Source organism: Vespa crabro, chromosome 6, assembly GCF_910589235.1.
Source record: "Vespa crabro chromosome 6, iyVesCrab1.2, whole genome shotgun sequence".
Classification (NCBI taxonomy): domain Eukaryota; kingdom Metazoa; phylum Arthropoda; class Insecta; order Hymenoptera; family Vespidae; genus Vespa; species Vespa crabro.
The window spans coordinates 9,470,119-9,492,617 of NC_060960.1; the positions used below are offsets into that span (position 1 = coordinate 9,470,119).

The following is a 22,499-nucleotide window of genomic DNA, read 5'->3' on the forward strand; positions in this document are numbered from 1 at the left end:
TGTGTGTGTGTGTGGGAGAGAGAGAGAGAGAGAGGGAGTAAGAGGGGAAGAAAATATTTGTCTTGAAATTACGGACTAAGTGTCGTCGGTAAACATGAAATCGATGTGAAAAGTGCACTTTTAAAACTCCCCAGGAAGAAAAATACATCGAGTAAATACCTCGAAGGTTTTAAAAATTAAAATATTAACCGACCCTTCTCCCTTTTCTTTTCTTTCTTTTTTCTTTCTTTTTTTTCTTTTTTTTTTTTTTTTTTTTTTTTTTTCTTTTTTTTCCATTCTTACGCACATTCTCGTGCGTACATACGCAGTTTAGTGGCCGTTGTCGAATATTGCTCGAGGCTGGACTGGTACCTTTTTAAAATGAACTCTGATGTTCCCTCGGCAACAGCAACAATACTATCGAGGAGAAAAGATTTTCTCGTTTAAAATCTATCTCCTCGAGAAAAAGAAAGAGAAAGAGAAAGAGAGAAATGTCGGAATACATTAACTCTCAAGTTACTCTTTTACATATTTATCATCTTTACCTTTCAACTTCTTGATCGTCGTCAATTACTTCTTCTTTTCTTCTTTATAATACTCTTTTCGATAGACAGAACGACGTTAAACGCATACTGCTGGATATATAGTACCTACACAGTGGCACGTCACTTAAAGGGAATACCAGGTCGAACTGTGGCAAGTCCAGGAATAGGAAATGCATCTCAGAACGACGAATTATATTATCATCGTTATTATCAGTGGGTTAGTGTCCTCATTCTGTCTCGTAAACTTTTCGTTAAAAATATTTTTGATAAATGAAGAGAAATTCTAGCGGAAATTATCCTTTCCTCTTTTGGATGACATTTTGAGTTACATTAATTATTCAAATAAATGTCTTTAAAGTATAGCTACGTACATATATATATATATATACATATATAGTGACTAAATAGATATCGAGTATCTTAGATAGTTCTTCCTTAATAATCATTCCTTTGAGGAAAAGTCTCAGAAATGTTCCATATTTAATCAATTTGTTTGTCACTTTTCATAATGAAATATTAACGGGAACTTGATATCTGCACCCGAAAATAGACATCACTTCATACTCCCTTGAAAATTGTATTTACGAACGCCATCTATCAGTTGGAATATTTCTTAAGCCCCTTTTAATAGGCAACATCAATTCTTCCGTGCATGTACGCGGACGGTTGCCTACCAGAAGGGATTAAAAAAGTTTCTTACTGATAGATGGCGTTCGTAAGCACAATTATCGACGAGGTACAAAGCGTTGCCTGTTTTCTACCGTGTAATTACATTTTGAATATAAAAATTCGTTCGAGCATCAAAAATATCTTCGGAACAAAAATTCTTTTTAATTATTTACACGATAATGCAACGGGATTGGGTTTCGTAAAAAAAAATTTGTAAAAATGATTACAGTCAATAAGATTCCGTAAAACATATGAAAAGATATTTACAAACGTTGAATATATTAAAAAAAAAAAAAAAAAATCGTGGTAAATGTTTGTCACCGTGACGATCAATTAAAAATCTCTCTTTTTATATGAAACATCAGAAGCAAAAGGTATTTCGTCGCTTGAATTTCTCTGTCCACGAGAGAAAACAACGTGTGTTAGGTAACAACAGACGCGTCTCTCACGCAACAGGTTTGCTTTATTCTCGGCTTACAAGCGATTCTCTTTTACGTGCCCCGAGCGTTATGGGGAATATGGGAAAGGGATACCGTCACTTTGCTCGCGAGGGACCTTTCCACTTCATTTCTGGATCGAGATGCTTGGACCGAGAATAGAAAGCGTCAATTAGTCGACTATTTCATTGAGGGTGAACTCCGAATGACGCACAATTTCTACGCTCTGCGTTATTTCCTCTGCGAAGTTTTCAATTTTCTCAATACGGTAAGTGAAAGGAGAAATGAAAAAAAAAAAAAAAAAGAAAAAAAAAGAAAAAGAGAAAAAAACCAAAATTATTGTAAATAGAAAAGTCCTTTCACAAAAAGTTCCATCTTTAGATAGGACAATTATATCTCTTGGATCTATTCTTCGAGGGTGAATTTAGACATTACGGAGTTGCGGTTTTAACATTTCCTAAGGAAAAACAATATCATCATAGGATAGATCCGATGACTCGACTCTTTCCCAAGGTCACCAAGTGCACGATGCATACCTTTGGTTCGGCCGGCTCGATGCAAATTCATGACGCTCTTTGCGTTCTCTCGTTGAACGTTATGAACGAAAAGGTCTTCTTCTTTATTTGGTTCTGGTTGATATTTCTAATGATCCTCGGCTTTCTTGCTCTTTTTTATAGGTAAATTATATTTCTCTCTCTCTCTCTCTCTCTCTCTCTCTCTCTTTTCCATTTCTTCATTTTATTAACTCCTTTTATTCGTATCTAACATAATTGTATATATCAATATTTTTCCATTCGATACTTGCGTTACAGGATCATTGTTTTCTCTCAACCGAGGATAAGAGTCTATCTTTTGCGAGCTTCGATGAGGACCCTTGCGCATGCCAAAGCAAATACCATAGTTCGAGTGCTTACTTTTGGCGATTGCTTTCTCCTCCATCGACTAGCACAGAACGTGAGCCCGATCATATACAGGGAGCTAATCGATGAGTTGGCAATCAGCCTATCGACGAAGCATTTCAAAGAATTAGTCTAATTCTACGAATTTATCTATTTAATCGATTTAATATACAAATATATATATATATATATATGCGTGGTATGTGTGTGTGTGTATACATATGTGCACGTTCGTGTGCGTGTGTGTGTGTATGCGTGTAGATATATATATATATATATCATTCGATCGAAAAGAATCATTTGAATCGTTTGAAATGATATTGATTCACGATGATAAGAAAATTTCAATTTTTAGATAACATTTTCACATATCTCTTCATATCAAGAATTATTATGTACGTGTATACCGATAGATTATTTTATAACGTTTTATCAATTCCCCTAATATTATTTCAAATGGATTTTTTTCGATTTGAACGTTTAAATTAAAAAGTTACGTTAGAATTGATTTATCGTTCGTACGTACGTATAAAACGTATTATATACGATTATTGTATTTTCTTAAATGATAAACATAGAAAAAAATTATTATTAATGTGTCATCGCACGATGTCAAATGAGAAAAGATTTGGGAGGGTATGGAAGGGGACAAATCATGTCACGTGTATATTTTTAAATAAAACCCAATATCTCTTATTAAACATTCTTGTAACTGACATAGAACTAATTTCAAAATGCTTCCTACATATTTAATTTTGGATATATCTAGGGAGTAGATACAATCTAAAAGGATACAAAGCAAGACGGTATATAGATCGGATAACGCTGATGTCAAGGGACACACAAAATTTAATATTTAATAACCCAACGACGGCTTATGCCCATATAAGATAATAAATTCTTCAGATGGTATTTTGAAATCAATGTTGAAATGTCAGCTATAAGAACATGTAAAATAAAGAATGTTGGATTATATTTAAGAAAAAAAAAAAGGAAAAAAAAAAAAGAAAAAAGAAAAAAAACCATGAGCTCTTTTATACAAGAGTTAAGTTCTCAAAGATGCAAGTCAAAATAATTATTTACGTGTCCTCCCTCTCGCCTCCCATCCTCAACCCGTCACACGATGCACATCTATTATATATATGCGAATATATTCGTCACGTGTATACGGGAAGAATAAGAGCATTGAGAATTGATTTGCAACACTTTGTTCGAGTATCGGTCGCTAGGTGGCACTCCAAGTTCGAAATAATCGATCGAAGATATCGATTGATTATTAATATCGATAACACGTGTTTATTTATCGTCTCTTATCAAATTGCATTTAATAATAATTGTAATTCTGTTCATTGACTAAAAGAAAAAAAAAGGGGAGAAAGAGAGAAAGAGAGAGAGAGAGAGAGAGAGGGAGAAAGAAAAAAATCGAAAGGAATTTTATTTTTCTTTTTTTTTTTTTTCTTTCAATACTATCGTTATTATTATCATTATTATCATTATTATTATTATTATTATTATTATTATTATTATTATTATTATTATTATTATTATTATTTCTTTTTTTATATTGAATATTTAGCATCTTGTGGAGTAAACAAGAGAGAAAGAAAGAGAGAGAGAGAGAGATCTAGTGCCATCTAGCATCACGTTGGTCGAACTATCGACATCTGCGTCAAAAGTAAAATCAGACGGTAGTACATGCCGAGCAATCGTAGAAGACGGTAGACAGGTGGTGTGTGTTACTTGACTTGCAAAAAAAAAAAAGGTCGTCGAGTTGAACCAAACTCTTGTCGTGCGCGTGTATGACGGACTCGATTTAATGGGGAGCGGGGGGGGGGGAATAGGAAGGAGAATAGGCTTATTGTCAATGTTGAGGAGGATAGTCATGAGTTCATGATTTTCTTCGTTCGGACAAAATTGAGACGAAGTAGCGTGAAATCGGGCATCCTTATGTTAACGATTTAAATAGAAGACAATAAGGTGAAGAGAAAAAAAGAAAGAGAGCAAAGAACAATATTTATAAATAATTAACGATCGAAAGAATAATCAAGGTGATAAATCAAACGGGGGAAAGGGAAAAAAAAAGAAAGAGAAGAAAAAAAGAGAGAGGTTAGGATAAGGATAGAAAGGGACAAGTTGAACTGATTAATGTCGTGGACATTGTTATCAAATGATCGAACAGTTTAAAGGATGATGAAATTAAATGGAAAATGCAATTTTATTGTAGAAGAATAAAAGGAGTCGAAACTGATACCGGCTGTGTTTGGGCTTTCGGACACGACGACATAACTGTGTGTTCTCTCTCTCTCTATTTCTTTTTATTTCTCTCTCTCTTTCTATTTCTCTCTCTCTCTCTCTCTTAGTCATTATCATATTCTTCAATCGTCAATTATTCTTACCATTATCGTCGTCGTACATTAATAAAGTAAAGTAAAGAAATTCGAAACAAAAAAAAAAAAAAAAGAAAAAAATAAGAAAAATAAAAGAAGAAGAAAAAGAGGAAGAAAACAAAGGTAATTCACCCTGAGTTCGATCTGGTGTTATTTCTCTGTCTGTCTGTCTCTCTGTTCGTTAGAGAGAGAGATAGAGAGAGAGAGAGAGACAGACAGACAGACAGACTTTCGTAACGTAAGAAGAAGAGAAAAGAAAAGTAAGGAAAAAAATAAATAAAAAAGGAAAATAAAAGGAGAAAAGAAGTAGAAAAAGAAAAGGAAAAAAAAAGACCATTCGCATGATCGAGGAGCGCAAGGGGGAGAGAGAGAGAGAAGAAGAAGAAGAAGAAGAAAACAAAAAAAGGAAAAGAAAAACATAAAAGGAGGAATCATGGCTACGGTCTTTGATAGTCCATTTCTGTCGAATCGACTGCGTCAAATCGAGGAACGTTACGAGCCTAGTACGTTTGGCAGGTGCGATTGCACGAGCTATAGTTATTTATCGGTGAGTGTCGTTCTCTTCACGGTCGGAACGACTATCACCGTATTTGCTCTTGGCAATGTCGCCGAGGGATACGTATTTTCCAATTTGGGCCATATGTGGCTCATAGGTCCGATCTTTATCTGTTCCGGATTGATGGTCGCCGTTAAGTGTATGCTATATCTCAGAAGAAAATCCGTCATACAGATGATCTTTCATCAACGACAACTTTTCAGGGTACATGCTTATTGCCATAACTCTTTCTCTGTCTCTCTTTCTCTTTTCCCCCACCCCATATCCCAACCTCCTTCTCCTTTCCTTCCCCTTTCCTTCACTCTCTTGTTTTTTTCATTTTGTTTTTTTACAATTTCTTTTTTTTTTTTTTTTTTCTTTTTAAGCTTCGACCTTGAATTGAGATATACATGTATGTATATTCATATGTCGAATTTATATATATATATATATATATATATGCGATACGTGAACGGATAAGATCGTAAAGAATGAAAGGAAAAAAAAAAAAAAATAGAAAAAGAATTCATAAAATAAAATAAAAAATGAAAAATAAGCGACATTATAATTGCGGTTGCTTTTCAATTTAATTGTTTACCGCGATAACGATGGTATACGATACGTCGTCGTATTATTATCGTAAATGTTTTCAACCTATAACAATATAAACAACGAATTCTTTCTTGTCTCTCTCTATCTATCTATATATCTATCTATCTGTCCATCTATCCGTCTATCTGTTTCACGCGTGCACGTAAATTAAAATGGTTGTTTCAATTTAGTAGAATCTTTAACAATTCTTTTATATTTCTCTTGATTCTTTTTCTCCTTTTTTATATATATATATATATATATATATATATATATATATATATATATTCCTTTGTTAATAATTTGCATTCATTTGTAACCCAATGTCGCCCAATTTATCGCGTATATTTGTCGTGTATATTGCGTAATGCGTGCACGAAACTAATCAAAAGAAAAAAAAGTCAACGAAATATATATATATATATATATATATATATATAAATGGAAATAAATTATGTATACATGAGACAAGAGTTTTGATAAGCATAAAACAATAGACCTGCAATATTGACAAGTATTATACGATAGAAGTAACGTTGTATCATCGTTCAACTTATAATTTTCATATTCAAGGATCTTTTCTGCCATTGTTGTTACCTTTATATATTTACAATTGTAGATATTATGAAGTATAAAGCATTGTAATAGCATTTACAGGAACTGGCAGCATCTCCGAGCGTTGGTACAAGCGGTATGGGTACTCCTGGACCACCTTCTTACGAAGTTATTACACAAGCTCAAGGATCAAATGAATTGCCACCTCCTTCATATGCAGAAGCTGTTTCACTTTTACGACAAGCAGGAATTAATGGTAAATTTTGATAATGTAATATCTTAAAAAAAAAAAAAAAAAAAAAAAAAAAAAAAAAAAAAAAATTATTTTACTTTACTATATAATGAGTAATAATATTTCCTCGCTGTAGATACAAAATTGGATTGTGGAACTGTTTCGTGCAGTACCATCAATGTCGATGAGAATATGCGTAGTAAACCTTGAGGTACGTTTTGAATTCTCTAAGGGTAATCGACTTGGCCTATTTGAAGATATTAGCAAAGACGAGAGTACTTTAATGTCTCTCATTGCTGAAGAGTATCTTGTTTTGGATGGTTATTCGTACGAAACAATTTGATATTGTTTCAAATTTACTAGAAAGCATTCTGAGAATTAGATCAGCAGAGGAGGGTGTATTTGAAATCCAATTGGTTTTGGATTTTTTTTTTTTTTTTTTTTTTTTTTTTTTTTTTTTTATATAAAATCACTATTAATGGCTTCCATTTAATATTAATATTATTAGGACAATTGAGAACGAATTATAATCCAAATATATGATCTATACTTGTATTGGACAAAATCCAATATCATGTACATAGTTTTTTCTTTTCATCTTGTGTTTGTAAAGATAAAAAAAAAACACGCACAGCTAGGAGAACATTAATAAAACGTGTATGAATGAGGATTAAGTTTGATGAAACAAATTACTATTAGAATTATTATTCAATATTTTCCTTAAAAATATGTAAGAGTTTTACTTACATAAATGGGAAGTGAGATATACAATGTACATAAAAAGAAAGAAAAAAAAAACTGACTATTATAATATTTTATAAGAGTGAGATACTTAATATCAAATTGGTGCTAAATAATGAATTATGTATTAGAGAAACATTAGTAAAATAATTCCCTTTGTGTTGCTGGCTGTAAGCTTATACTTAATACATTGAGTAATTTTCGAAAGTAAATAAAATTTACTATTCATTATGCATTTAGTAAATATTTTTTTTTTATTTTATTTTTTATTTTTTATTTTTTATTTTTTTTTTTTCCAAATATTTAAACAAACTAGCAAGTGTCAAATTTGGATATTACGATATGATACGATATATATATATATATATATATATATATATATATATATATATATATATATATATATAGAGAGAGAGAGAGAGAGAGAGAGAGAGAGAGAACTTCTCCTATAGTGAATGTTACATTATTATCACATGTATATTTTATCTGAATTTTGGAATAACAAGTCTTTGTCAAGAAGAAACAATAGTAATAATAAGTAATATGGGAATTAAGTGCTTTATATGTTCATATTTAGAACGAAAAAAGAAATTGTATTACGCTTGTTATATGGTTACGTATGCATTACGATTATAGATAATACTACGGTGATATTTGTCGAAGCTACGGTATGATATAGCTTCGTAGATGCAATGTACTTTAATGTTTGCAAATTTTGTAACTGCAAGCTGCTTGTCTTTGTACAGAATTTCTTATTGACTTTTATAGAATTGTATTTACATATAGAGCAGGCCATGTGTGTCATCTAACGCAAGGAGTTAAGCAAAAGCTTGCTGTGATGTACTAAGCACTAGTCAATGTGGGAACGTAGAAATGGTGGAGAATATTTTTATGGGGAAAAAAAAAAAAAAAAAAAGAAAGAAAAAAGAAAGGGGAAAAAAATCTTCCAAGTGACAAAGTGCCTTAAAATTTTTTCAATAGTATACAAAGTAGATAAAAAAGAAAAAGAAAAAAGAAAAAAGAAAGAAACCATTTGCACAATACAATAGCATGGACATAGCATAAAATTCATATTTACTTGTGTATATATTTCACATAATGTAATGTTATTACATGAAATATATACATCAATATATATGCTATGTATATACTATAAACTTAAATTAGTCATATTTCTTTCACAAACGTCACCTGAATTTTAGATCCTTAAATTTGTACGATACTTTTATTTTATTATTAAAATTATATATTTTCAGTTGAATTTTGTGAAAGGAGTATAATTAGTACCTGTGCATTATCCGATGAAATGAATGTACAAGACGTTTACAAAAAAAAAAAAAAAAAGAAAAAAACAAAACAAAAAAAAGGAAAAATGATAAAGAAACCCCTTCAATTAGCAATTTAGTTGCGTGCAATCTTTATCAAATATGATTTTGTATAAATTTTAATTGATTCAATGCATGTTATCAAACGATAGCAGAAAGTTTAAAAACAATGGCAATTGTATGTAATATATTTAAATGAAAAAAGCATATTTTTATATTATACATATACATTCATATGTATGACCTATACATAGCCAAAATTATAACCAAGTTAATATCATTTTGACTCTCTGTTTTTTGTTGCTCTTAGCAAAAATATATATCACATCAAATAAAAGTGAGTATAATACTATAATATACGCACATTTGAACAGAGATTAACCTGGTTATAATTCATTTTACACAGTAAGACTGTTGATGCCTTAAATAATTAGACCATGATTACCAACAGAGCATGTAAATTTTAATTATCATAAAAGAAATGCACACATATTCTTATTAAAAGAAAAATATTAGACAGTATTACCATGAATAAGAAAATTATTATATTAGTAGAGAATAAAGTATCAATATTTGTTATATTTCAACGAAAAAATAACAAAAAGAAAATAATGATTTCGTTCATTCAACAAATTATATGTATTTTATTTTAATAATTATACGCATGGTTGGTTAATATATAAATGTAAATGAATTGTTATAGCAGTTATATCTGTGCAATCATATTAGAAAATTACAATGACGATTTTTATGCATTAAAATATTTGTTCATATAATGTTTTACTTTTATATGATGTAATTCGTTGCTAATTACATTTTTTTCTTTTTTTCTTTTAAAAATTTTTATGATATACAAAAACACACGCACATGTATTATGATTATCAAATAATATTCATTCGCATCTCTTTCTGAACAGCATATAAATTGTAACACTTTTATTATCTCCAAATTTTTTCACAAATCTATTGATTGCGATATTTAAAAATGTAAATAACACCAATGCATACTACTCCTGATAATCTGATATATAGTTTGGTAATAGATTTGTTTCCTTTTTTTTTTTTTTTTTTTTTTTTTTTTTTTTTTTTTTTTTTTTTTTTTTTTTTTTTTTTTTTTTTTTTTTTTTTTTTACAATAATATAACTTTTATTGATCAGTAATAGTTTGAAGAATGAAACTTGTACATCTTGCTAACTGCCGACATATGCACCACACACATATAAAACAATGTGGACAAATTTTTTCTAATGATCAAATCGCTTGGAAATCTCGCAAAGAAATCATTAACTCATTACAATACGTATATATATATATATATATATATATATCATATATACATATATGTGTGTTTATGCGTGTGTTGTTTTATATAACTTATTAGTATTTTTTATTTCTATAACAATAATCAATGTGATTGTTAGCGCAAAAATATATTTTTATTGATATATATATATATATATATATATATATAGTATATTCGTATGATGAATTTTTGTATCAATGTATAGAGCATTTATAAGAAAGGTAAGTCTTAAAAGTAAATGGTTTTTATCAATTACTTATTATGTAATATGTGATAGTTGTGATAAATAAACAAAATAAGTGAATAATAATTAAATGAATGAAAGAATTTCAAATAACCTTTTCATCCAATTATTCGTTTATAATTATATGATATATATTTTTTTGTTATATGTGCCTTCTTTATAGTCTTTTTTTCACTTCTAACTTTTGATATATATATATATATATATTATATATATATAAATTAATCATAATTGTTTTCTTTCTATGAATGATAAAATAATTATAGAATAAATTATATCAAAACCAAAAAAAAAAAAAAAAAATAAAAAGAAACAGAAAACAAGTTCAATAGTGTATAAAATTTTATCTGTGGCACAATAAATACATCGAACGATACACATTTGTAAGATTCAAATATATCAATCAATGTTTTATGATTGTGCAACAGCGAGCATTTCCTCCTGATGAATCAAGTGAGTTGTGTGATTTACAAGGCTCATTAATTTTGATAGAGAAGCTGCCCATGTATCTAATAGAGCTGCTGGTTCCTGGCTTCCTGTGAAACGTACTACACCAGCGGGACGATCAGTACGTGCATTAATTACACCGGTTTCTACTAAATTGCATAAACATGACTCGGTTTCCTCAACAGGAAGATCCAATAACTCTGCCATACGAGTCAATGTAATTTTGGTGTAATATTTTGCCATAATTCTAATATTCTAAAGAAAAAAAAAAAATATATTTTTTTGTCTTTAATAGAAAATATATATATATATATATATACAAAGTATTAAAATGAAGCATACAAGTTAAACATGTACTTACATGTTCGACAACACGATTACGCAAATCAGCCCAACGTTTGCGACCTTCTTCTGTTAATGCAGAAAATACTTCTGTTGCTCTGAGTTCTCTCTCATAAATTTCACAAAGACCAGACCACTTTATTAATTCCGGATTTACAAAAAGGCGTAAAAGTTCTCTGCAAAGTATTACCGTTATCATTGTCACAATTTATATTTATTATTTAGAGATGAAATATCCAAGTGTATTAGTCATTATATCATACTTGTATATAGGTATTTCATCTAGCATTTTATCAGCTAGCAATCTGTGAGTTAAGTCTGCTTGTTCTGGTTCATGTGGAGCAAGTATAAGGTAAAGCACTGCACGTGATAATGCAGTATGTCTTTTTTCTGGATCTTCTCTAACGGCTGGTGTTTCGAGTACAGCTCGATTATGACGACATAATTCTAAATGCCATCCTTCGTGTCGAGATAATTCCATCATTAAACTGAAAAATGATCGAGGTCAATATATAATCTTACGGAATTCATTTAAACAAATAAAAAATATTACATACTCGTAATATTTTAACTTCAATGTTTGTGTCTCCTCGTCATTTTCATCGCTGAAAAATTTCACATTAATTTTCTTAGCTATTATTTGCGTTCGCATGAAATCTTTCTTCGCTAAACACAAACGCATTTGCTCTAAAATAAGAGAAGCCTTTTCACGACGCGACATACTGCCATAAGTTTCCACCTACGGAAATATATTAATAATTTATTTTGTAAATAAAAATTATTTTTAATCTATATTAAATACCTGTAATTCAAGCATTACGGCAGCAGCTCCATTTATATCACCATCTTCCTCTTTTATTTTGGCTAATCGATGCGTGAGTCTTGCTCTTTCTACTTCCACATAAATCTAAAAAAACATTGATATTGTCATTAATATGTAACAGTTTGATTACAATGATAACTTACTTTTCCTTCTGTTACTGAGCGCAAAGTTTCAATTAATTTAACCATAGTTTCCTTATCTGGAGTTTTATCTACATAAGTACAACATTCTTGAACCATTTTTGTAACAGCTTGTTTTAATTGAGAACGCCTCTTTGATAAAAGAACTATGTGCTCATTGAGCGCAGCCCAATTTTTTGCTTCCAAACAAATTTCACATATAGCAACGAGTACACGAGATGTCGATGCCATATCAGCTCCCTAAAATAATATATATATATATGTATTTTACTACATGCTTTCAGTTATATAATATAACATAATAAAATCTTTTTTGAATCAAGTTTGCACATACAGTTCTGGTAAGTTTCTCTAATGCTAATAATTGATCTAAGGCATCATGTAGCTTTCCTTCTCGAGCTAGCTTTTTACATTCGGGAATCTTGGTATCACAGTTGGTACTATAATCCACTTCCATCTTCATAATGCGTCCACTGTCCATTGTTCCCTCTGGCATTTTGATTTCTGTTCATAATATATAAAAAGTCAATAATTAAATAAAACTTCAATTTTATACATATATATATATATATATATATATATATATATATATATATATATATATATATAAAATATATAATATAACGGCAATATTAATAATACAATTAACTAATAAACAACTTTATATGAAATTATAAAAATATATTAAAATTTTGAAATGGATGTATTTTGTATAAGATAGTGTGTGCCTCTACTATAGATATTTCTGACAATTACATTGCACTTTTTTCTTTAAAATATATTACACACTATTATATTTAATAGAATAAGAAAAAATAATAGAATAAGTAAATATGAAATATATATATACATATACATCATTCTATCTTAAAAAAACAAACTAACGAACGAATTATATTTATTATAATTTTATTACTTAATTTTAAATAGGGTTAAGTTCATAAACCTGTCAGTACATCGTGAATATGATTCCTAAGTGAAAAATTATAAAAATACATATTAGAAATTTTACCTCTGAGAAAGAAAGTTAAAAGATGAAGGATATTATTAAAGTATTTCACACAATTATAAATATATTTGTTTTATCGTTTAAAAAATAATAAAGGATAATTCAATATACATTGACAAAGCTACTGTAAGGAGTTGTATACACTTTATATACTTCTTTCCTACCAAACTTGTGAATTGCAATGCCGGATCGCAAACGATCTGCGCATGCGCAGTAATAGTTTTCTGATTGGCCATGTTTCTGGTGGTAAATTGAAATGTGAAACGCTCAGGAATATATTTGCATTTCTATTTATTCTAATTAAATTATATATATATATATATATATATCGTCTTTCGTTAAAATGTTTCTTCAAAAATAATAATTTCTTAGTTTCTTCATTTTTATTTCTTTTCTGTTCATTTGTTATAATCAAATTTTATAGTTTCTTTCGATATATCGTTGACAATCCATTATGTAGAAAGAAATTTTGCACATTAAGTAACAATAGTGATATGTTTATTTAACTATGTTCGGTATTACCAGTAAGTATTAATTAAACTATGATTTTAAGCAGCTATGACTGTGGTTCTTTAGAAGAGTCAAAAAAAGAATGTATGATTTCTCTTGTGTTCCTTTGTTCTTTATTCCTTTGGGGATCTTTGTCGTCTCCTTTGTTTTTAGGGTCTTTTTTGTCTTTTATTTTATTTGGTTGGTTTTCCGCACGTGCATTTGATGGCGCTAAGGTGTATTAGTTATATGTCTTGCCGAAAGAGGCGTAACAATCGCGACAACGAGGTCGCTACAATACCGAAATGTAACATATAGTATACAAATGGCGGTTCTGAATGTTATCATGGGTTGTTCGAATGTTTAATAGTACATATGATTTCAACAAGTTTTTCACGAGTAAAGAATTTTTATCCTTACGATATAATTGATACGTTTCTCTATTTCATGTTTCATTTCTGATAATTTTGTTTATTTTACAATTGACATAGTTATAAAATTATAAATAATGGCCGAAAAGGAAAGTGATAGTACGACAAGTGAAGTTGTGAAAACCGAAGATTTAACTGATAACACAGGAAATGAAGAAGCACCAACAAGTTTGGAAACTATAGCACAGGATACTAATACTACTCGAAATGGTGGTCCTCCAGTTACTTCAAAGGACAAAGAGAAAAGTAATTGTTATAATAATTAATCGAAATTCTTTATCAGTGATAAATTCACGTGATTATAAATCATTCTAAAATACATTACAGTATTTATGTTTATTATCATTCGATGTTTTTTTTTTTTCTTTTTTTTTTTTTTAGTTGATATCTTATTAAAAGCAACTGGCAACGCACCTATCATGAAGCAGAAAAAATGGTCCGTTAATCAGGATAATCAAATTGGAAAGATTTCAGATTTTATAAGGAAGTATCTCAAATTAGAATCCTCTGAAAGATTAGTAAGTCTATAAAATATTTAAAATATGTCACATGAAATATAAAAAAAAAAAAATTTTTTTTCTTAATTTATCTACATATTTTGTTTTTTTTTCTTTTTTCAGTTTCTTTATGTAAATCAAACTTTTGCACCAGCACCAGATCAAACAGTAAAAAACTTATACGATTGTTACGGTGCTGATGGGAAATTGATCATTCATTATTGCAAAAGTCCAGCATGGGGTTAACTGTGATCATTCTTTGATGCTTAAGCATCGTATGGTATCATTTTATTAACGGTAAAAACTTTTTATCAATATAAATTCTTTTCGAGGCTTACAAATTCATATCTTATATTGTACATAAATTGCACTTAAGAGTAATAAGTTAAAGTAGATATATTTACTTATAATCAATTCAATTTATGCATATATTATGTTCCTAATACACTCATTCATTATGAAATGTTTAATATATTGCTAAGAATAAGATTTTTATTTCATATAGATTAGCTTTTTTCTTTTCTTTTTTTTTTTGTCTTTATATAATATATACAGTTTTATTTTATTTCTTTATCAAAATAAATCAAAATAATATGTACCTGATTATGCAGGTATAATGTTGAATAAAATGTGTCTATTTTTAATATGACTTTGCTTATGTTTTACTGCACATTTTAAGATAAGAATTAAAAAAAAAAAAAAAAAAAAAAAAAAGAATTATATATTTTCTATGCATACGTTTGTTCTTGTTTTTATATTAGTTTTCTTCTCTCCAACGATGTTCTTAAAAAAAAAAAAAAAGGAAAAAAAAAAGGAAAAAAAAAGAAAAAAAAATTAATTTTTGATGTGAATTTTTGATATGTTACATTATTATTTGATCGGTCTTTTTTAAAAAATTTAAATATTACTTCATTGCATAGACAAATATAAGTTGTCTGTAGAATTAATTTGTGTAAAAAAAATAAATAATTAATGGATAAAAAATCTCTATCGCTTCGTATAGCGGACATGAGTGGAGAGACTAGCGCCGCACAGCGGCAGCAGTTGGCAACAGCGACAGGTTATCTATCCTGCGCCACTGGCGTTGTCACTTTTCCGCATTCACTCATCACCGATAATGGTGTATAAGGAAAACATTAAATTTCAATACAAATGAAAATACTAATTTTCATACAAATATTTATAATAATGTATATAATTCAATGTTTACATTTGTTACATTTGTTCTTTTTCAAACATGCGAAACTTATGATCGATTAAAAAAATAGTAATTTGTTCGATCGTATCAACATAAAAAATCTTTACTTTAAAGTAATAATAATAATGATAATAATAATAATAATAATAATAATAATAATAATAATAATAATAATAGGAAACGGAAGAATCCGAAAGAATTTTTTTAACTTACAATTGAATTTTGAAAATGAAAAATATGTTATTGCTTATATACTATATATGTATGTACGATAATAATTTTAAAAGATTTGTTGAATTCTGTAATATAGAGTAACTCTTTATAATCTTATGCTTTATCCAGCGACAATCATACAATTGCGTAGATTTATCTCGACGATCTATGCAATATGTCTGCCTTTAAAAGTAAAATTATTCTTCATGTAGATTTTAATAAAACTGTGATTGCCCTTATGGACATGACCAAAGGGACAATATATTATGTAACTGTGTTTCAAAGGGTTTCATAAAAGGCTTGTTTAAAAAATAATAATTTTTACATCTCACATGGCTTTCTTTTTTTTTTTTATTCTTTTTTTTTTTTTTTTATTTTTTTTTTTCCGTACGATATACCAATCTTACTTCTGATATTTCAAGACATATTACGAATAATCTGTTTTTCAATTCGTAATGTTACATTTGATCTGAATCAATCATAACATTTGTTTTAACACAAATACAAAAGTGTATATAAAATAATATCCATATTTAATTACATAAAACATAAATTACGATCGTTGCTCGGATATAAATATAATATTTACTCATTGTAAAGATTTTCGTTCAGTCGAAACTTTCGATTTTAATACAGATTTCTTATTGCTTTGCAGAGACGCACGGCGTTGGCTAGACGAAGCAGATTTCGCTGTTTCAATTGGCTTTACCGAGCTACGTTTTGTACTAAGCAATGATTTCGTTTCCGTAATATTTTTCGCGCAATGACAACCACCCGAAGATACTTCAATTGGATTTTGTACGTTTAAAGATTTTACCTGCAATATGGGATACTTGTTAAGTCGTATATCAGACGGAACGATCGTTGTGCTTAGATAAAATCAAATTCGACGTTTCAATAGAATCAATTGCTTTTTATACCAACCGACGTTGTATCCTTGTCTTTGATGCACGAGCAAACTGGTGAAGGTATACCAGCTGGATCACGTGTACATGGCTGTGGCTGATCATCGCCTGTGATACATTAAATTTGATAAAATTATTTATTTACGAAGAGTACGTTGAATCGTTTAAATTTTACTTCTTAATTTTTTTTTTTTTTTTTTTTTTTTTGTAATTTTTTGTAATTTTTTTTTTTTTTTTTAATACCATGGTATGTAGTCCTAACACTTTCAGCAGTCTCATCCATTTGGTTTATACCAGCGACATGCTCTCCTTCTAAATCGTCCAGCTTTAAATTGTCGCATTTCACTTCAGATTCCTCTGGCTTAACAGTTGCTGTACGTGCAGTCGATGATTTTGATTTGACGGATGGCGTTTTCACACGTGCCATTGTAAATGGGGATTTCCAAATGATGATAGCACCATCGGCGCTCACCGAAACCATATGTTCGCCGTTGGGGCTAAATTTACATGATGTTATTATCGCTGCATGACCTATGCCAATATGCGTGACATTGGCCGTATGATATTCCCAGAGCTTAACAATGCAATCGTTCGAGCCGGTGACGAAGTATTGTCCATCAGGACTAATGTCTATGCAATTCAATGATCCTGAGGTAGAACCCTCGATTTCACGAACCAACGAAGCATCCCACGTTTCCCAATAGCCAATCTTACGATCTGTACCGCAAGTTAAGATTTGTATGCTATTGGGACTGAAGCATGCGGCCATATACATCGTATTGCCCATTAAAACCTGCTTCCTCGCGCAACGTCTGTTGATTAACAATTGTCAATCAATTTGTCGCATCTCTCGATAAAAAATGTAATAATGTAAATAGTTAATCAATACTTACATTACGTCCCATATTATACAAGTACCATCCGTACTCGAACTAATCAAATCCTCATTATTAGAGGATATACACAATGACGTTACGGGTCCTCTATGTTCTTTCAAAATTGAGACAAGTCGTTGTACATCGGGTTTTATGTCCCATATACGTACCTACGAATGATGACATATTGATCATATTGAAAAAGTTTAAAGAAGAAGAAAAAGAAGAATGAGAATGAAACAAGAGTATGATGAATGTATAAAATATAAATGACCTGTCCATCGCAACCCCCGCTGATTAATCTTTTCCCGTCTGCCGTTATCACGACTGCCGATACAGCTTTTATATGAGCATTATGGATAGTGAAGATAAGTTTACCCCTTTGCGGTGTGAACGCTCTTACAATACCATCATTCCATGCTGCAATGTTCAATAAATAGAAGGAAAGTATTGTTAATTAGAAAATTATATGTATATTATATATATGTATATATATATTTATATATATATACACCTACCAGAAATTATCATTCGTCCATCATGAGAGAAGCATAAACAGCTACAGACAAAATTAGGTACAGAAATTCTAAGCAATTCCTTTTGCGTTTCTAATCTCCACAATCTAATATCATTTTTTCCAGCTGTTGCAAATATTTCAGAATAATTCCTATAACGTTGAAAAGAAAATGAAAAGGAAATACAAAAAAAAAAAAAAAAGGAAACGGAAATTATTTTGATCTTCGGCATAAAAAAAGAAAATAATCACGTTATCGATGTTTCCAATCTTACCAAGGAAATACGACGGAATATATGGAACTGTTGTGACAAGTTACAAGAAGTCTCATATCGAAATCGGCCAATCTTATTTGATAGATCTCGCTTAGGGCAGTTCCAACCAATATAAAATCATTCTTGTATAATAACATTGACGTCACAGTACCACAGACATTTTCTACAAGATGCTGCCAAATAGCTTTTCACTCGTTTGACTTAGGAATGATTATGAATCGAAAAAAAAAAAAAAAAGAAAAGAAAAGAACAAAGAAGTCTTTTTATATAACGTTATCTTTTATCACTTACAGTTTTGATTTGCGGTGTACTCGGTAGTTTGGCGAACTTGCTCTTACTAAAATCTATATCCATAATTTCGATTAGCTCGACTGTACCATCACCTGCACCAACAATCATTTTCTCATCATTTAGAAGCAAAAGTTTCTCAACTCCACCAGCATAACATTCTATTTCGCCCTTTGCTTGATTCACTTTTTTCAATCCTTTGTACATCTTCGAATAACAACCTATCATCACCGATTCCGCTTGTTCTTCATCTTCGGAACGATAATTCAATCTACGTGTACGTATATGGGAAACTTTAATATTCATTATCACAGAGACACGATAAAATAATTTACATTGATTATTAAAAAAATTTTATTATTCATCTAAAAATATTTAAACCTTGCTTTTATAATGTCACCCGAGGATGTTCCGCAATATGCGTAAGTATCATTTTCATTTATAACGATACAGTTTATCGAACGTCTTAATTTTCCTACTTTTACGTTTACGCCATATATCTTTCTTCTTTTCGAATCGATTCGCCAAACTTTAAGGGTTCTATCACCAGCAGTAAGAAAACATTCTTCGTGTTTATTCATTCTTGTTATTGTGTAAGTGTTACCAGCTATTTCATTACTCGCAAATGATCCTGAAAATTAATTTAATGTTATGTCGATCATCAAGAATATACAGACACACACATACATATAGATATATATATATAGATTTATAAGAAAATTTCATTTACCGCACATAGCGTCGTTATTTCGTACGTCCCATATTACAACGTTACCATCGTCTCTCCCACCAAGGCTTATCAAATAATTGCTATCCAATGTGAAGCAAACGTCTTCGACTCTTACCTTATGAATTTCATAACTACTTTTTACAGTACGATTATGATAATCCCAAACGATGACCATGGCCTATTATAAAAAGATATATATATATATATATATATATATATATATATATATATATATATATATATGTATATATATAAAAACAAAAAAGGAAAACTATAAAGAAAAAAAAAAAAAGAAAAAAATAAATTTTCAAGAAATTCCACGAATTCATAATATTATATTACCTTAAATCCTAAATGATTTATCTGTCCAGAAGCCACAAAATTACCGCATGGAGAAACACATACCGCAGAAATTAAATTTGTATGTCCGGTTAAAAAGGATTGTTCACTGGAGACTACATTTTTTATCGTTACTTTGTTTCCCATCGGATAAATCATATGCTCTTGATCGGGATGCAATCTTAATGCATTTTTCGTAACACCTGATTGATTAATTTCGAAATATATATATATATATATAAAACATTATTCGGATACATGTATTATAAACGGAAAATAAAAATTATGTGTATACGTGTATATATGTATGTATATATGTATGTATATATGTACGTATGTATGTATGTATTTATGTGTTAGAAAAGATATTGAACAAAAAAAAAAAAAAAAAAAAAAAAAAAAATAAAATAAATAAAAAGAAGAAAAAAAAAATTAAAGAATTATACGAACCATCAAATCCTATTATTCCAATTATATCAAGCGGTTTAATATCCATCCTTCTGATTAGATTCAATTTGTAAAAAGATTTTTATTTATTTTTAAATAATAATCAATAGAAATGAAAGAAGTTAAAGAGAGTAACAACTTACTCCTCGCTCTTGATTCGATTGAAATTTACTTAGAGACAAAGTAGCATGTGTCACGATGTAAATAATGTAATTATCGTTACCATAGTAATCGACAGAAAATTAGTATCACCGCATGGTACCATTGGTTACCGAGGAGGTATCAAAGAAAAATTATACGTATAAAACGATATTATTATAATAATTCATCATATGATCGCATTAGAAATAAATATTAAATATATAAATTCTACGAGTATTAGAATATAAGTGTGGTATAAGATTTTTTCTTTTTTTTATCTTTCATTTTTTTGTTTTTGTTTTTTATTTATCTCATTTTTATATATTTCTTTATTTGTCTGTTTTTCTTATTTTTTTTTTTTCTCTCGCATACACATATATACATTAGCCACATTTATCAAATTTGATTTTAATAGTCTGCTAATACCTTCTTATACATATAGGATACATATGCTATTAAAGGAATTTTTACTCTACTTAAATAGATAATCCAACGACTCAAGGCATTGTGAGACTTCTTGATTTAAACTAATGTAATAGATGTATGTATATACATATATTCATTATATTTTTTATAGTATACTTAAACTCACGCCGGAAGTGTTACTACGTGAATCAAAACGATGACATTGGAATCTTTTAAAACTACATATATGCGCAAATACATATATTCATACGTAATATTATTTGTGTTTAATGCCGCAATTTTACATACATTAATGTTAAAAATGTTAATAATTATTTGAACACAAAAAAAAGAAAAGAAAAGGATTCGAGAAAAATAAAGGCATGAAACGAAATAATTTTATTTTTGTATGCTAATGGATTAATGACGACAGAATAATTGTTTCTATTTTAGCATTTACTGATTAAATAAAAATGAAATGAAATCGATATTCGATTGATTTCTTGGTAAGTTATTTTTAAATTACTTAAACATTGACGAGATTAGTGTGGTTGACCTTGATGAATGGATAAAATCTACGTAATTATATTTATATAAAGCGACACGTTTATTTGTAGTTAATACAAATAATTTGGATGATATAATTTAAAGCATTTTTTCAATTTTCGAGCATTTATATCTAATTAGATAAATTTTAATAAACATTTAGAACATTATTATATTTTTAAAATCCAGTAACATTTATTTAATTCAATTTACTTACTAAAATCTAATTCTTTCGTTCGCATGAGCCCGTACATAGATACCCTACGTTTTCAGTCAATAAGAGAGCTTAAAAACTAGGGAAATTTTTTTTTTAGAGATTGCCGAACATAAATCTGATCAAAGCATTTTAATAGAGCGTATACTCAATCATTATTTTCTCTAATCATTATTATCTAAAATTACATATATATATATATATATATATATACACACACACTATAATATATATATATATAAAGTATATATATGTATATATACGCTTTAATTAAAGGTACTTTCAGTGGACGAATATAAAAAGGAATATTGTGATTGGTCGTTGCCAACCTATCACCCTTGAAGATATATTATTTTTTCGTTTTAGCTTGTCGATTGCATCAAGTCGAGCAACGAGAAGAGAAAGAAAGAAAGGGAGAGAGAGAGAGAGAGAGAGAGAGAGTCTTCTATTCGTCGTTATAGTTCTCGCTTAAAACACAAAGACAAAATTTCACGGGTAATAAATAGAGCAAATAATAAGAAAGAGAAATAAAAAAGTCAATCGAGACGGAAAGGGAAACGGATAGGTAGAGAAACGGACGGCACCAAGAGTAACTACATCGTCGCCATTTTGTTTATTTTCGCGCAAAGGTGTAAATTACCGAACGGGGGAAAGGAGTGAGAGATAGAGATAGAGAGTGAGAGAGAGAAAGAGAGAGAGAGAGTGAGAGTAAGAGTGTGAGCATGTGCGAGCGAGAGAGGGTATCTTGAGAGTAAAAGAGAAGCATAAACGGCTCATCGTTTCCCTCTC

The 22,499-nt window shown here is 29.4% G+C and overlaps 5 protein-coding genes across 8 annotated transcripts; 3 read left to right on the forward strand and 2 right to left on the reverse strand.

The window, feature by feature from the left end:
* Positions 1-1,244: 1,244 nt before the first annotated feature.
* LOC124424649 (innexin inx2-like) lies at positions 1,245-3,933 on the forward strand. Its single transcript, XM_046964016.1, has 3 exons — positions 1,245-1,898; positions 2,012-2,307; positions 2,443-3,933. Exons 1-3 carry the CDS (start codon positions 1,836-1,838, stop codon positions 2,663-2,665), a joined length of 582 nt encoding a protein of 193 aa, XP_046819972.1. The 5' UTR covers positions 1,245-1,835; the 3' UTR covers positions 2,666-3,933.
* Positions 3,934-4,216: 283 nt separating this feature from the next.
* LOC124424890 lies at positions 4,217-10,008 on the forward strand. 2 transcript variants are annotated; one of them, XM_046964455.1, is made up of 3 exons: positions 4,217-5,676; positions 6,691-6,853; positions 6,966-10,008. In XM_046964455.1, the coding sequence occupies exons 1-3, from the start codon at positions 5,350-5,352 to the stop codon at positions 7,037-7,039; spliced, it is 564 nt and encodes a 187-aa protein (XP_046820411.1). In that variant the 5' UTR covers positions 4,217-5,349; the 3' UTR covers positions 7,040-10,008. The 2 variants fall into 2 exon arrangements, with proteins under 2 accessions (XP_046820411.1, XP_046820412.1); XM_046964456.1 differs by having other exon boundaries at positions 4,218-5,676; positions 6,700-6,853.
* A 758-nt stretch (positions 10,009-10,766) lies between these two features.
* On the reverse strand, positions 10,767-13,380 carry LOC124424629 (26S proteasome non-ATPase regulatory subunit 12). The gene is made up of 8 exons (XM_046963964.1): positions 13,207-13,380; positions 12,529-12,698; positions 12,198-12,434; positions 12,034-12,138; positions 11,789-11,970; positions 11,495-11,719; positions 11,251-11,407; positions 10,767-11,144 (listed from the first exon to the last, which is right to left on the reverse strand). The coding sequence occupies exons 2-8, from the start codon at positions 12,688-12,690 to the stop codon at positions 10,854-10,856; spliced, it is 1,359 nt and encodes a 452-aa protein (XP_046819920.1). The 5' UTR covers positions 12,691-12,698; positions 13,207-13,380; the 3' UTR covers positions 10,767-10,853.
* A 555-nt stretch (positions 13,381-13,935) lies between these two features.
* LOC124424595 (autophagy protein 12-like) lies at positions 13,936-17,089 on the forward strand. 3 transcript variants are annotated; one of them, XR_006942336.1, is made up of 5 exons: positions 13,936-14,091; positions 14,184-14,369; positions 14,505-14,641; positions 14,744-14,917; positions 16,687-17,089. XR_006942336.1 is itself a non-coding variant. In XM_046963889.1 (4 exons), exons 2-4 carry the CDS (start codon positions 14,201-14,203, stop codon positions 14,864-14,866), a joined length of 429 nt encoding a protein of 142 aa, XP_046819845.1. In that variant the 5' UTR covers positions 13,936-14,091; positions 14,184-14,200; the 3' UTR covers positions 14,867-15,264. The 3 variants fall into 3 exon arrangements, 1 of the variants encoding a protein (XP_046819845.1); XR_006942337.1 differs by lacking the exon at positions 16,687-17,089 and adding an exon at positions 15,624-16,362; XM_046963889.1 differs by lacking the exon at positions 16,687-17,089 and having other exon boundaries at positions 14,744-15,264.
* Positions 16,935-20,884, reverse strand: LOC124424594 (cilia- and flagella-associated protein 52). Its single transcript, XM_046963888.1, has 11 exons — positions 20,408-20,884; positions 19,961-20,160; positions 19,619-19,796; positions 19,270-19,519; positions 18,892-19,159; positions 18,601-18,773; positions 18,330-18,478; positions 18,086-18,231; positions 17,830-17,981; positions 17,180-17,748; positions 16,935-17,044 (listed from the first exon to the last, which is right to left on the reverse strand). The coding sequence occupies exons 1-11, from the start codon at positions 20,451-20,453 to the stop codon at positions 16,935-16,937; spliced, it is 2,241 nt and encodes a 746-aa protein (XP_046819844.1). The 5' UTR covers positions 20,454-20,884.
* Positions 20,885-22,499: the final 1,615 nt, after the last annotated feature.

Coding starts and splice junctions, on each gene's coding strand:
- LOC124424649 (XM_046964016.1), top strand. CDS start 1,836: ATGACGCACAATTTCTACGCTCTGCGTTATTTCCTCTGCGAAGTTTTC. Junction 1,899..2,011: donor TTTTCAATTTTCTCAATACG/GTAAGTGAAAGG, acceptor TTCCATCTTTAG/ATAGGACAATTATATCTCTT. Junction 2,308..2,442: donor TTTCTTGCTCTTTTTTATAG/GTAAATTATATT, acceptor CTTGCGTTACAG/GATCATTGTTTTCTCTCAAC.
- LOC124424890 (XM_046964455.1), top strand. CDS start 5,350: ATGGCTACGGTCTTTGATAGTCCATTTCTGTCGAATCGACTGCGTCAA. Junction 5,677..6,690: donor ATCAACGACAACTTTTCAGG/GTACATGCTTAT, acceptor GCATTGTAATAG/CATTTACAGGAACTGGCAGC. Junction 6,854..6,965: donor ACGACAAGCAGGAATTAATG/GTAAATTTTGAT, acceptor TCCTCGCTGTAG/ATACAAAATTGGATTGTGGA.
- LOC124424594 (XM_046963888.1), bottom strand. CDS start 20,453: ATGGATATTAAACCGCTTGATATAATTGGAATAATAGGATTTGATG. Junction 19,797..19,960: donor TAAATCATTTAGGATTTAAG/GTAATATAATAT, acceptor TTTTTATAATAG/GCCATGGTCATCGTTTGGGA. Junction 18,774..18,891: donor GTACACCGCAAATCAAAACT/GTAAGTGATAAA, acceptor GCTATTTGGCAG/CATCTTGTAGAAAATGTCTG.
- LOC124424629 (XM_046963964.1), bottom strand. CDS start 12,690: ATGCCAGAGGGAACAATGGACAGTGGACGCATTATGAAGATGGAAGTG. Junction 11,971..12,033: donor CCGTAATGCTTGAATTACAG/GTATTTAATATA, acceptor ATATTTCCGTAG/GTGGAAACTTATGGCAGTAT. Junction 11,145..11,250: donor GTAATCGTGTTGTCGAACAT/GTAAGTACATGT, acceptor TTTTTTCTTTAG/AATATTAGAATTATGGCAAA.
- LOC124424595 (XM_046963889.1), top strand. CDS start 14,201: ATGGCCGAAAAGGAAAGTGATAGTACGACAAGTGAAGTTGTGAAAACC. Junction 14,370..14,504: donor TTCAAAGGACAAAGAGAAAA/GTAATTGTTATA, acceptor TTTTTTTTTTAG/TTGATATCTTATTAAAAGCA. Junction 14,642..14,743: donor TAGAATCCTCTGAAAGATTA/GTAAGTCTATAA, acceptor TTCTTTTTTCAG/TTTCTTTATGTAAATCAAAC.